Source organism: Stylophora pistillata, chromosome 11 (assembly GCF_964205215.1).
Source record: "Stylophora pistillata chromosome 11, jaStyPist1.2, whole genome shotgun sequence".
Classification (NCBI taxonomy): domain Eukaryota; kingdom Metazoa; phylum Cnidaria; class Anthozoa; order Scleractinia; family Pocilloporidae; genus Stylophora; species Stylophora pistillata.
Window position 1 is genome coordinate 24,787,554 of NC_142529.1, and position 14,719 is coordinate 24,802,272.

General features: G+C 39.9%; 2 protein-coding genes across 2 annotated transcripts; both read right to left on the reverse strand.

Moving 5' to 3' along the window:
* Positions 1-6,165: 6,165 nt before the first annotated feature.
* Positions 6,166-9,449, reverse strand: LOC111339873 (uncharacterized). Its single transcript, XM_088738200.1, has 3 exons — positions 9,098-9,449; positions 7,041-7,496; positions 6,166-6,729 (listed from the first exon to the last, which is right to left on the reverse strand). The coding sequence occupies exons 1-3, from the start codon at positions 9,339-9,341 to the stop codon at positions 6,419-6,421; spliced, it is 1,011 nt and encodes a 336-aa protein (XP_088594326.1). The 5' UTR covers positions 9,342-9,449; the 3' UTR covers positions 6,166-6,418.
* Positions 9,450-11,426: 1,977 nt separating this feature from the next.
* LOC111339881 (uncharacterized) lies at positions 11,427-13,699 on the reverse strand. The gene is made up of 3 exons (XM_022946606.2): positions 13,360-13,699; positions 12,529-12,987; positions 11,427-11,912 (listed from the first exon to the last, which is right to left on the reverse strand). Exons 1-3 carry the CDS (start codon positions 13,607-13,609, stop codon positions 11,599-11,601), a joined length of 1,023 nt encoding a protein of 340 aa, XP_022802341.2. The 5' UTR covers positions 13,610-13,699; the 3' UTR covers positions 11,427-11,598.
* Between the last annotated feature and the right edge of the window lie 1,020 nt (positions 13,700-14,719).

The window sequence follows — 14,719 nt, forward strand, 5'->3', positions numbered from 1 at the left end:
TCTTATCTTGCTCTTCAAAATACTGAATACTTCTGTTATGTGTTTGTTCACTCCGTCCAAAGCTACGTAGTTGGGTAAAGACTTAAATGACCATACTTGTTTCTAAGACTACTTGAAAAAAACTTTGCAGACCCATGTTGATAGCAGTTTTTATAACTGAATTGGTTATCTTCAAGAAGAGAACGACATTTTTTAATTTCAAAGACATGTTTCGATGTTACGAACATCATCGTCAGTTACAGAATATTTGAAAAACCGTTAGGATTATATAACAACTAGGCGAAACATGCATAATTAACTATGATTAAGTGACAAAAATTACATATTTGAGTGAGTAACGAAGTGTTGGAAAGAATATAAAGCCTAAAGCATAAGCGTCATGTTGACGTGATGAACTTGTTGGTTTAAATTAAGCTTTTCCCAGTTTATGTGCATAGCCTCCTTAAGTTTAAGTTGAAATTTTAGTAGGGGCGGAATCAAGGATTTCAAAACAATCCGCAGAGCAAGATTGACGATAACTTTCTGAGTTTTGTAAATGTTTGAAGATATGTGAGGACTTGTTTGAAGAGAGATGTTCACGGACGCGTGCATTGGTTATCCTGCATAAGTATTTTATTATTATTATTATTATTATTATTATTATTCTCATTACATCTTCCTCTCGCAGTCCAAGATGCGAGAGGAAGACATCTTAGTTTCTTTTGCGCTGTTGTGTGAGTAGCCTGCGTGCAGACCCACTGATCCTTCGTCAAGTGGGTCTGCGTAATATCGAACAAAAGTGTGTAGAGAGATCCCCCGCAACTAGTTTGAAAATATGTAATCGTTGCCGATTGGCTACATTATAACGCCGCCTCTCATTGGCTTGTCCCAGTCTCTAACTCTTCAGTTCACAAGTCCTAAACGGGTTTAGTAACTCAAAAAGTGTTTGTCGGTACGTGATAAGTTGAAGCAAACCGAAGTGTGGTCCAAAACATTAGTCTTGGTGGATGCGGCAGAGGAGAACGCATTTATCGGTCGGATTGGGCTAATTAAGTACAGCGTCAGGGAAGTGAGACTCCTTACTCGCTGGAGTGGAAGTGAGCACATTCCTTCCTTGAAGCTCTTCATCCAGAAGTGACTTTTTCAGCGTAACGGGAATAGGTAAATCTCCTCCATCATGTGCACGTTAGTTCTGGGTAGTTATGCTGTTTCGGAAAGTTTCTCTGATCACGTACCTGGAGAAGCATATTTAGTCTCTTTTTCAGCTTGTTCAAACAACTTCTACAAACGAATGGAGATGTATTCGGCACGTCGAATGGGATTGTCTGTATTGCAGCATAAATTTCGAACTTTCCTCTTCCATCCACTCGATATCTTTCATAGTCCTTTTCGATAATAATAATAATAATAATAATATTAAAATTTATAGTGCGCAAATTCCATAAAATGTTCAAATGCGCATTACAAGATTAAAAATTACCATTAAAATAGACTTACAATAATTTTAAGAAACAATCAAAAGTAAACTTAGAATGGCTAAAAAAGCTATAAAAATGCACTACGAAAAAGGTGAGTCTTAAGTTTAGCTTTAAAAATATTTACTGTTCCTGCGCTCCTAATATCCAGCGGTAGTTCGTTCCATAGTTTCGGAGCAGCACAGGTAAAGGAACGGTCCCCCAGTGTAGCTTTCGATTTAAATGATGGATGGCTAAGTAAAAGCTTATCGCTGGAATTTCTTAAATTATATTTGGAGGGGGGTCTAAGGGAAATAAGAGAGGATAGATAAGAAGGGGCTAAAAAATTAAGAATCTTAAAAGTAATTAACAATATTTTAAACTCAATTCTATATCTAATTGGTAACCAGTGTAACTTAAAAATTAAGGGCGTAATATGACAAAATTTCTGTTCTTTAAGAATCAGTCTGGCACAAGCATTCTGTACTTGTTGCAGCTTATTCAACAAGCAGTCCGGTAGTCCATATAATAGGCCATTACAATAGTCCAGGCGGCTCGTTATGAATGCATGGACAAGAGTTTCAGTTGACTGCTGTGAAAGGTACTTTCTGATCCGACGAATATTATAAATGTAGTAAAATGAAGAGGCACAAATTTTCGTGATGTGTGTTGCCATGGAGAGCCTTGAATCAAACCAGGAACCAAGATTTCTCGCAATTGGCACGGGGTGTATGTCTGAGTCGCCCACACGTATACTGATATTGTCGAGCTTTCCCAGCTGTTGTGATGTGCCAATGATAAGGAATTCAGTCTTGTCGTCATTTAATTTAAGATCATTATTCAACATCCAAAGACGAATGTCTCTGATGCAGTCCTCCATACTCCTCACTACAGCAAGTTGTTCAGCTCTGTCGTTGGGACTAAATGAGATGTAAACTTGTGAGTCATCAGCGTAACAATGAATCGTGGGCAAATGATATTCAATGATCTCAAAAAGCTTGCTCGTATATAACGAAAACAATAACGGACCCAGACAGGAACCTTGAGGCACACCGCATTCTAATTTAAAAGGTTCCGATAGTGAATCGTTAATCATGATCCGTTGAGTTCTACCAGACAAATAGGACGTAAACCAGGAGAGGGCTTTCCCCTGTATACCAAATGATGACTCAAGTCGACGTAGCATGGTGTCGTGATCAACTGTGTCGAAGGCAGCACTTAAATCGAGCAGAATAAGCAGAGTAACACGTTGACTGTTCATGTTAAGGAGAATATCATTCGTAACCTTAAGGAGTGCAGTTTCTGTGCTGTGGTTCTGTCGATAGGCGGATTGAAACACTGGGAACAGATTGTTGCCATTCAGATAATGCTGTAGCTGCTTGGCAACAACAGTCTCAACCAGCTTTGAGATAAATGCCAAATTACTCACGGGTCTGTAGTTCTTAAAAACAAGAGGTAATCCATCCTTCTTCAGCAGCGGCCGTACTAGAGCACTTTTCCAGATGCGTGGAAAATAACCAGAATCAAGCGAAAGATTTATTATTTTCGTGATCGGAGGTAGTAGCACATCGGCGAAGTCAGTAAGAAGCTTGGTTGGAATAGGATCAAGAAGACAAGATTTCTTTGATGAAGTTTTGATTAAATCAAACACCTCTGATTCGGACAGGAGAGTAAATTCTGAAAAACAGGAAGCAGTCACAGTACTGGCAGCGTCAATGGTGACAGGAAGGCGGCTCTGGTTTGCAATAGCAGACTTGATATCAACAATTTTTTGAGCAAAGAATTTTCCAAAATCATTAGCCAACTGATAATCATTAGTCGACAGTGGGAGGCCAGGACCATTTGATAAATTCAGCAGGGACTTACTTGCTCTAAATAACCTTCTCTGGTCCGTGCTGTTCTCAGTTATGAAGTTTGTATAGTATGCACTACGAGCCTCGTTACTCAAAAACGTCACTCGATTTCTCATTGCGCGGTAGGATAGTAAATCGATGTGTGCTTTAGAAGCCCTCCATTTCCTTTCAGCTTTCCTCCGTTGACGTTTAGCCGATATAATTTCATGATTCATCCATGGAACACGAGTTCTAATAGTAACATTCTTTTGCTTAACAGGAGCGTGCCGATCCAGCAGGGAACGCAATGTGTTGTTGAATAAGGCGGCAAGCTCATCAGGATCTTCAGTATCCGTTTGAAGAAGCTCGCTGTTACAGATTTCATCCGCAAAAGCAGACTTATCAATTGATCGCAGCTTCCTAAATGAGACACGCCCAACTTTGAGAGGTGGTCGAGGTGTTTTCAATTTGAAAAGTAACGCTAGATGATCCGAAAATAGAATGTCAGGCGATGGTCGACCGCTAATAAGGTTGTCTGACGTTCGAGTAATTACCAGATCTAGTGTATGACCAAGTTCATGCGTTGGTTCTGTCACATGTTGAGTTAAAGACATTGACTCCAATAAATCCAAAAAGCGACAAGCAGCTGAATCATTGTGATCATCAACATGGATGTTAAAATCGCCAGTTAAACACAGGACGTCGTTAGATAGGATAACAGATTCAAGGTACTCTGAAAATTCGTCAATAAAGCTGTTTACAGTCACAGGATGATTAACAGAGTACGGCGGTCGATAGATGATTGCCAGTCGAAAGCGTGGGGAGCCAGTGCAGACAAGGTATTCAGAAGATTCAAAGGAAATCCTTGAAACAGTTTCGAGCTTGGAAACATTGATGTTATCTCTGAACAAGAGGGCCGTACCTCCACCTCTACGATCACCCCTAGGGCAGTGTAACAGTTTATAGCCAGCAGGAGTTATCTCGTAGCACACAGCGGAGTCGTTGTCTGATAACCAAGTTTCAGTTATTGCAACTAGGTCAGCTTTGCATTCGTCGACATAATCAACAAACAGTGCAGATTTGTTTGAAATAGAACGAGCATTTAACGTGCACATGGTCAGCTGAGTGTTCGATGTACTCAAATGGAGATCAGATACGCGGTTTACCTGCACAACGTTGGAGCGGTGGCTATGATGATGGCTTCGATGTTTAACTGCTCGACGATTTGTTGTAAAAGACGTAATTGGTGGACCAGGGTTCGGGCTGATGTCGCCACTAGTTGATAAGCGAAGACTCGTTAGGTTAAAGGAAGAAACAGAGTTCGGAGTATGAGATATCCGAGCAGTGAAGTAGCGATGTGATCTTGTTGAAGATGAAAATCCAAGATGGCGGAACAAACGCATCGACGACGAGCAACTTGCACGGTATAAATCCACTTCATTAGTGGTCTTTGTAACTCCAGAATCATCAAGGGCATAAGATGGACAGAAAATGATCAAGACCACGCAAAGATTACATGCCGTTTAAGTTCCCATTTGTACTTTACATGGCGATAAAAACTCAAAATATCCGGGCAAAAATATAAAATTTCTTCGACCTGTCAAACTCACGTGTGAAATCAAAACATTGACCCGGTAGATAGAGACTGGGACAAGCCAATGAGAGGCCGCGTTATAAAGTAGACAATCGGCAACGATTCTATATTTTCAAACTATTTGCGGGGGGGTCTTTCTACTCGTTTTTGTTCGATATTACGCAGACCCCCTTTACGGAGGACCAGTGGGGCTGCACGCAGGCTATTGTGTGAGTGAATTTTCTTCGAAATGCAGGAGAGAAACATTTCAACTCTCTCCAACAAGACGTCGACAAGTACTAAATGCAAAGAGTTTCAAGAATTAACACACGCTTCTTTGTCTTTATATTTCGCGGAAATTACACGAGATTTTGATTAATTTCCGTTATTTCGATTTCTCAGAAACAACTGGATGCCTTTTACTCATGCAGTGATATGAAAAGTAATAAGTGTTTCAAGTTCCACTTCGTTTCGCATGATACTTTATAACGTAAAGCCTTTGAAGTAGTCACAAGATTGGTTGGACACATCCCTAAAACGTCCCGAAGCATCAAGGTGACTAGAAAAAATATAAATATTGTGTGAATTTTCCAAACAAACTGATGAATCCCTCCTTGAAGCGGACTTGCTGGAGCTTAGCGCTTGGCCACTCTTACTGGATTTTCAAGACCTGATCCGACGAGATAAATCATGGGTTTACTGTGTGTAAGAAAGATGCTAGAACGACAAAACTAGAATTCTGCCCTACGTTAAGGGAATAACTTACTAAAGAAACCATAACGTTGCGTCGGTGGAGTAGTATTACAAGAAATTTTATTACCTGAGTTGATAACGTAAGCTGATGTTTCGAACGCTAGCCCTTCGTCAGAGCCGAAGGCAGTGTTTTTGGTAATAAATGAATATTTCCAGGTGAGGCAAGGCTTAATTCTGCAAGAAAGTTGTTGTGTTCATATGTATATCCTTTTTGCTGAACAGGTCATAACTTTTTGTTGTGATAGAGCTACGCAGTTAAAAACCTTTTTCGCTATTTCATGATCCTGCACAGTTAAAAACGTTTTTGCTTTTTCGGGATACTCTGCCCTTTCAGCAACTTAATTTGTTGTTTTACATTGACGGTAGTTTCAGCAACATAGACCAAAAACTTACCAGTGGAAAACCAGATTTAGCTTTGACCAAATCCTCTCCCTTTATTTAAATTGAAAATTTATCACTAGGAAACAACTTATTCATGCTCTTAAATCCTACACTGCGCTGGCTAGATGCTTAATCCTCCATTTTCCGATTAATATACCACCGACGAGAGCTTTTACGGATTTCCAGTCAGACACAGTTTTCTCAAAGGTTTATTTTTGCAACTCAAGTTTGTCTAAGTGACAACAGTAGTTATTAACCGATCAATAATTCTTCACAATCAGGATTAGGATACGATTGTTAAAAGACTAGGAGAGTCCAATCCAGATGACAAAGTTACAAAAGCATCTTATTTCTCTAAGTCACTAATGTAACATAACTAGGAAAAAAAACCGACCGTTTAAAATCAGCTCTAGTCTAATCAGGAAGTGAAATTACCAGCAATGCCCTTAATTTTCGAACACAAACACTTCCATTTCATTCACGAGAAAGTTTTGATTTCCTGTTAGAAACGTGGCACCATTCTGACCAACTGGACACTGATATGCATTGTGAACATTTGCACTGCAGTAATTAGAATTTGGAGAATTATTTATGAGAAGATCTTGACTACCGCCAAATACCGGACCATAGCTACTATGGCAGTAGATAGCATTTCCTTCTTGACCATCTCTCAAAGGCATCTTTGTTGATGGCAGACTACTTGGGTTGACCAAGCTGAACAGGAATGAATTTGGTCCTTTCTTGCATACCCCATTAGCTGACAAAAATAAACTTCGGATAAATTACACTGGACATTTTTAAAATGCCCCGTGGGAATAAAAGACTATCTTTGGACAACCCTCCCTTAGAAATAGGAAGAAAACTTTGATAGAAATATATTAAGTTAAACATTCGAAAATTACTTTAGGTTATGGATACTTTTTTCTGACATTTACTGTCATTCATATAAACTTTCAAATATATAACATCGCAAAAATATCTTTATCTTTTTTCTGGTTATGAAGTCATGTCTTCTCAGCAACGTAAAAAAAAAGCGTTTCTTTTTAAAGAGTAGGCAAGGCCTCTTACCTGATTGCCACTGCGCATCGGTATATCCTCCAAAAATGCAGTTCCCACTCTTTATCACTGTAACTGTTGGTCCTTTGTTGTCACAACAGGAGTGAAAGTTGGACGCACCCCAGCCATTTCGAGAGGCTCTGTACAGCAAGACGTAGTCATCACTCAGGCTTTGGCGTATGTTCTTCAGCCAGTCGATCAGTATATCGCACTGTTGTGATGAAAGAATCGTTGAATCCTTGAATGGTTTCGCTTTCATCTCACTAATAATCCCTTCGACTTGATAAAATTCAGCCTCTGTCAACAATTCTTTACGGACGACTTTGTTGTCAGGCAACACGAGTTTTCCAGTGCGAAGATAATTCAGGATGTAGCGGAAGTGGGTTCCATCTCGATCAATGAAGTAAGATCCATCCTCGCCGGGTTTTGTGTCAAATCTGCCTGAAAACATGGCGTGTAACATGGAACCTGGAAAAATAAAAGCACCCTATTGAGGAATCAACTACGTTTACGCAGTCGGTGGGTAGCGTCGAGCCTCAAAAAGTAAACTGTATTCAACATATCAGAAATCGTTTGGTGTGATTTCTCAAGAAGCCAGAAGTTTATAGAATGGCGGACTGACTGTGTTCGACGTGTTTGTTAGTTATGACACTAGTGAAGATAAATGAATGCAGGTTCATTAAATTACTGACGGAGGTCGCCCTAAAATGTAAGGATTGTTTTGAGCAATGGACTATTAGGCCCAGTTAACGTTCAAACGTCGAGCTTTGGTGATGGAAAAACACTGGCGACCAGTCCATGAACTTCCCCGATGGACTACCCTACAATGGACAAGCCATAAACATTCCATTTCGAATGAGTTCTATTGAAAGCACAGCTGCCCATAAACTTACTTTGCATGCGCCTTCTTTATTTTCTGTCGATGCAGCAAATTTCCCTATTAGGTAAAGTTTAATCGTATCTCTTTCAAGTTAGATCTTAACTTCGAGTGAGCGGGAGAACTGACAATATTGTTTTAGTTTCAGGAACCTATAATAGTACTCGTGTCCTCAATGCGGCAAGATATTGTTCGTTCGTTGTCCCGCTTTCGGTCACCCTGCGGCTGTAAACTGCATGTATCATAGAATCTAGGAAACGAAACGAAACGAAGCAAAACGAAACAAAACGAAATGAAAATCTGTAATTTGTGAGATAGAAATCTGCGATTTACGAAATAGAAATCTACAATTTTCGAGATGGAAATCTGTTAATGATTTGCGAACTAGAAATCTGTAATCGTTTACGAAATAAAAATCTGTTATTAGCGAAATAGGATTTCTGTTTGGCAAATTTACAAATTTTTAATGTTTCAACGCCGTAACATGTTAAAAACTAACCTGGCAGAAGCATGTTGTTGATAGCATTTTACTAGAATGACTTCAATCTATATTTGGAAGGAAGGACTTGTAATGTTTAAAATAATCGCCTAAATTACGTGATCGTAAGTGTAATTTCGGTCTACCCAGGAGGGTTAAATTCGACCGTTGATTCAAATGTCGAACATAATACGTCGAACCAAATTTTGAGCAAAAACAAATAGGTAAAACTACAGAATACAAGGTGTTACCGCTGGGCTTCACGTTCCCCAGCTGGTTCCCCTACGGAGGCGCTTGACTTTCGGGCATGCGCGTGAGTGGCCTTCGAGTAAAGACCACGAGGGCCACCGAGTTTTTACCTGAATTCAAGCTGAATTCGATCTTAATTCGATAGTTTAGTGCTGAATTTTGAGTTCACCTCACGGCGCCTCATGTAAGAGTAAACAGTTAATTTTATACGCTTCGTCTTGACTCATATTTCCTAAACGGTGAACTTTACGGTTAGACTTTACTCGCATTTACACAGGGCCACTTATTTACATCTCATTGAATCAAAATGCATCCTTTTGTTTTCTGCCTCGTTCTTCAAAGCATTACGACAAGGTGGACAAGCAGCGGACACGAAAACAATTTACGAATAAACAACTGAATGGAAGCGAAAGTTATATAGTCTGTTGAGCTATAATTCAAGATTCAAGAACTGCTTCAAGGTACCTGGATCTTTAGTCATAGTCGCCAAACTAGTTGAGAAAAAATGGCCGCCAACATTAAGTTTCAGCATCGTCGAGAAATGAACATGCTCGAGCTTCTTGGCCATCTCGTCAAACGCATTCCTTTCCTTGCGAAGTTTGTTCGTCTCACTCTTCAGAATGTCGAAAGCTTCTTTGATGTGTTTATTCACTTCGTCTAAAGCTTTGTCGTTGGGGTGATCTTTCTCCGAGCTACGCTTCGAAGACATTCTTATTCAACTGGATTATACAAAAGGACAGGTACCGAAATAAATAACTTTCCGAGAAGCCCGAGATATTCTGATTATTCTCAGAACCTGCCTGCTGATATATAGATTTCTCGGAAATTACGGGTGTATCAATTTCGTCATGCATAATTATTTGGAGTGACGTGAAAACTCTAGCTAACAATTTTAAAAATTGGAAAACTTTCATCAGCACTAAAAAGCCATATAACTAAACACCTACCATTTATATCAAAGATATAAAAACAAACAAAATGCACACAGGAGAAAATGTTGCTCATAGAGGGTAGGGGTATGACGAGGAAATGAATAAAAATCAAAATTCTATATGAGTTGTGTGGAATTTTACAAAAGATAGAAAGAATTTATTACACGACTCGGGCAGTCAGAGGGCCAATAACTAAAATCAACCAATCAAAATGCTCTATTGCCGGTCCAATATTCCCTAAGTATTGGACCGGGCACTGTCCCGAATGGTCCCGAATGATACCGCACTTGTGTCCCTTTGAACTTCAGTCGTATAATACATCTCTTATTAACCAAGCTTGCTCGGGACCGTACTGGAAGAATATCGACCCTCGGTCTTTTTTGTACAGACCTCGCTGCGCTCGGTCCGTACTGTCAAGACCTCGGGCCGATATCGATATTCTCCCAGTACGGCCCTCGCGCTTGGTTAATAAGATATATGTAATACGCCCAATATGAATTTTATTGTTGGTTATCATAGCTTTCCGGTTGTCCTGGGCCCACAAAAGTAAGTATCCGCAGAAAATATTTTGTGAAATGAAATGCCCCAAAATTTCTACTTCCGGTATTGAAAAGAAAACTTGTCAACATCGTACCCACGATCGAATTTCTCGGTCAATTTTCTTTCCAAGAAGGCGGCCGTGCGGAAAGAAATAAGTGTCTGAAGAGTGGCTCCGAAAAGACTAATTATAACTCAAGATTAATGATGGAGATCCTAATCCTAAAAAGAATTGATGAGAAAGGTCCAAAATTGAACTAAACTGTTTCCCCTGATCATAAAGTGAAAGTGAAAGTGAATGATTCGATACCTTAATAGCAGCATAGGCTGAATTACTAAGGTCTACAGTGTTACTAAGGTTGAGATCGGACGTCAGCATTATTAAGCGCCTCTGACAGCCGCTTTAGTCAATGTAACGACCTCACCTTTCCCCCCAAACATCCCACCTCAGGGGAGGACATCCATCACACAGTAATCTCGTGCGTGGGAAATTAACGTCTCCTACCCCTAACCCAGCACGAGACGGGACCTCCATTTATTCGTCCTTATCCGAAAAGACTATAATATCTTTCCATTTCATTGATGTTATAGAAGGGTAGCAAATTCTCCTCAGTTATTTTAAGACCATGAGTATTGGTCCGGCCGGGGCTTGAACTCTTCACCGCCCGCACAACACAATCCGGTGCTCTAACCAATTGAGCTAACCAGGAGGTGGTCATTGCCATTTTATGATACAAGTGCGTGGCGATTTTGGGAACCTAGCTTGCTCTTACACGTAAATTATTGATACCCAGAGCTAAAATTCTGGTTTATAGAGGATACATTCTCCCAATTGCAATTTTCCAGCCTTCTTTTCCTCGGTGCAGAGAACTTCGTATGCGTTATCTTCGAATTGTTCATGCCAGAAGGTGACTGCTGGGTACATGCAACTTAACGTCATCCTATTATAGAACCAAGAAGCCTGGAGAAACACTAAATTTTAAGGGGAACAGAAACTTAGATGGAGATGGCGGTTTTAAGGATCATTTTAGGATCACACAATTAGGACCACACATTCCTTTAAGCTCCAGAGGGTATTGACTTCAAATCATTTAAAACAACTTGGTACCTTTCCAAATTTCTATGAGACGCCAGTTTCAAAATCTCACTCACTCTCCCCTCCCTCATACAACCATGATGGAATAAGCTGCTGCTAAGGTCCCTGTGGAATACACTTGCGGTAACTGTTATCCCCTTTCAGTGCATTTGATACCAGTTTTCCTTGCAAATGCTTTTCCATCCGATATGTAAATCTACAGATCTTGAGACAGTCACTACAAGGTGGCAAGTTTTAAAAAGTTTATTTTAAGAATTCTGCCTTTCTCGAAAACAATTTAACCCTATTCTAAAATGACAAACCAATCGAGTATTTTATGCACGGAAAAGCACATGAAAAAACGCGATCGCCTGAAAAACAGTATCGATTGCACCAATTACAGAATTATGGATGCTTCTATATTACTTCTCAAAGCCAAAAACTTCCATTTCACCGATGGTGAAATCTTGGTTTCCTTGAAGGAATGTGGTAGCATTCTGACCGGTTGGGCACTGGTACGAGTTATTCAAGCTGACAGAGCAGTTTTTGGCATTTGGTGCATTTACAATACGAAGATCATGGCCATCTCCAAATGTGGGCCCATAATCACTGTGGCAGTAGATTGCATTCCCCTCTTTTCCAGCCATCAGCGGTAGCTTTGAAGCTGGTAAACCGTTTGGGTTGACAAGGCTGAACAGGAACGCTTTGTGAGCTTTTTTGTAGTTGGCTCCACCAGCTAAACAACAGAAAAAAGGATTCGGTTGGTAAAACGATCTCTACATCGACCATATAATTTGCGAATCAAAAAGTGATAGGGCACGTTGTATGTAGTAGATCAAAATTTTCGTAACGCAGCTCAGTCTGTTTTGGCAAGTCCCCAAGTCTCCTTTGTTGATTCCCCTGCCTTCCCCTCCCCCTTCCAATAGTGTAACTTTACTCGCAATATGGCCTTTATGTCGTAACGTACAACATTGAATTTGGGGAGAGGGGAGGGAGGAGGAAAAATAGCTCCCACAAGAATCCTGATCATGAGTGTCCTGATCATGAGTGCTGTTGTACTGGTAACACTAATCCTCTATCATAGGTCTTTTAATATTGTTCGCCAATTAAAATTGGCAACCACGAGGCTAGATTGTGTATGCCGGGTACATTTTTTCGCGAAGAACATTCGCAGCTAATTTTTAAGCGTAACAGGCACTACGCATGGGAGAATGGTTACGACTTAGGATCGCAATGGATCCTGTGCCCCCATCCATTTTCACAAATTTAGATGTCACGCAATTCTAGATTTTTTATTTCTTTTTGCTACAACAAAAGTTGGTTTTGAACTTGTTAGAGTTAGAGGGACCTACCAGGTGGATCCCACTGTTCCTCAGTATATCCTCCAAATATGTAATTATCGCTCTTGATCACTGTCACCGTGGGTCCCTTGCCGTCACAAGAAGAGTGAAAGTTGGCAGCCGTCCAACCATTCCTGGAAGCGCGGTATAACAGAACGTAGTCGTCGCTTGCGCTTTCGAGCGTTTCCTTCAGCAAGTCGATCAGTTGTTCGCGTTGTTCTGATGTAAGGATCATAGAATCCTTGAATGGTCTTGCCCTCATCTCTTCAATTATACCCTCGATTTGATAAAACTCGGCTTCGGTTAGCAATTCGTTGCGCACAATTTTGTCATCCGGAAGCATAAGTTTTCCAGTGCGAAGATAATTTAAGATATGTCGGAAGTGGGTTCCATCTCGATCGATGAAGTAAGATCCATCTTCGCCGGGTTTTGTGTCAAATCTTCCAGAAAACATGGCGTGCAGCATCGATCCTGAGAACAAAAACATACGTTAATGTCTATAGCGGTCCTTCATGAGGAGTTCTGACAAGAAAGTTAAGGTGAAATCTTTTCCGAGAACGAGCGTATATAAATGTTTCACAGTCAAGAACACTTTTACTCAAAAGCAAAGGAAAGAGATTCTGAACTAGATAAGAGTAAAAGAAAAAGCGTCAGAAACTATTTTATCCTCACACAGGACCTTTTTTTCAGCGGACAAACTTGTAGTTTGTATTCAAGGTTCCTCTCTCAAACCGCCGAAAGTGAAAGTAATTCAACTGCATATTTTTCTATCATTAGATTTTATACCTCGATATTTCCATTGAAATGTCAAATGATTTCGTTAAAAATTCTGCTGAAAAGTACCTGGATCTTTACTCATGGTCTCCAAACTGGTGTCGAAACGGTGGCCGCCGACATTAAGTTTAAGCATCTTTGAGAAGTGGATGTGCTCAAGCTTCTTCGCCACCTCGTCAAAAGCTTCCTTCTCCTTGCGGACTTTGTTCGTCTCTTTCTTCAGAATACTAAAAGCCTCTTTAATGTGTTTATTTACTTCTTCCAGGGCTTCGTCGCTGGGTGAATTATACTCCTCCTCCGACTTACGCTCTAAGGACATTTTCCTTTTGGTCAAATGGCGCTTTACTCGAGAATGTAAAGAGGACAGTGAAACTCGAGCTATTCTGTCTGTTGCAAAAACATTTTGATCATTTAATTTTATTCCTAGTATTTCACTTTCGTGGAAACCTCTTGGGTGTGATTAATATTGAAACAACTAGAAAATTTAAATAAAAAATACGAAAGCTAAATCTCTCTTATGTGAATAAGGCGGCTACCTTCAATGCCAAAACACTGGCCAGCTCAGTTGTAAAAAAATGGGAAGAACTGTACCTCGAATCCAGACAAGCGCTTTTGATTTTTTCCTTACCTCTGTTTTATTTCGACAAACAAACAAAAAATGTACTATCTATCTTACTCTCAGTTGCCACACAGGATGCATTCGACTTTATTGTCATTCAGTAGGAAAAGTTTGGCCTTAAACTGAAAAAATTAAGGGTTTTCATATCATATTTAAGGATTTGAAAATAAACACAATAAAATCACTCTTTTTTATTCTCATCGTGTGACTGTGGTGACGAGCGGAGTCCTACAGCAGAAAGCTGTGTTCTTTGGTCAGTGGAGTGTAGGTTGCAAAAGCGGAAAGGACTGGCTAGTACTCCTATCATTCTCTGCACATTCCTACGGTGGTCCATAGGGGACATGACACATTTTTTTTTTTTTTTTTTTATCGCGCGACAAATGGAAATAATCGCGTGATAAATGAAAAATTATCGCGCGATAAATGAAAATTATCGTGCGATAAATGAAAATTATCACGCGATAAATGAAAATTATCGCGCGATAAATGGAAATTATAGCGCGATAAATGAAAAATTATCGCGCGATAAATGAAGATTATCGCGCGATAAATGGAGATTATCGCGCGATAAATGGAAATTATCGCGCGATAAATAATAAATTATCGCGCACTAATATTTATTATCGCGCGATAATTTATCATTTATCACGTGATAAATGGAAACTTGTTTGGTCACGTAATCGGCTGTCATGCATGTTGTTTTCGTGGACGACAATGACTGCCACAGTCGGGGAGCTATGTTTTGATGTCGATAGTTCGTTTTATTCATGTAAAAAGATCATTTAGCAGTACGTTGCAAATCTACGACAC

Bases quoted from the DNA above. Each gene is read 5' to 3' on its own strand.
- LOC111339873 (XM_088738200.1), bottom strand. From the start codon at position 9,341: ATGTCTTCGAAGCGTAGCTCGGAGAAAGATCACCCCAACGACAAAGCT. The intron at 7,497-9,097 runs GTACCTTGAAGC...TTATTTTTCCAG, and splicing joins GACTATGACTAAAGATCCAG to GTTCCATGTTACACGCCATG. The intron at 6,730-7,040 runs GTAAGAGGCCTT...TATTTTTGTCAG, and splicing joins CGATGCGCAGTGGCAATCAG to CTAATGGGGTATGCAAGAAA.
- LOC111339881 (XM_022946606.2), bottom strand. From the start codon at position 13,609: ATGTCCTTAGAGCGTAAGTCGGAGGAGGAGTATAATTCACCCAGCGAC. The intron at 12,988-13,359 runs GTACTTTTCAGC...TTTTGTTCTCAG, and splicing joins GACCATGAGTAAAGATCCAG to GATCGATGCTGCACGCCATG. The intron at 11,913-12,528 runs GTAGGTCCCTCT...TCTGTTGTTTAG, and splicing joins GGAACAGTGGGATCCACCTG to CTGGTGGAGCCAACTACAAA.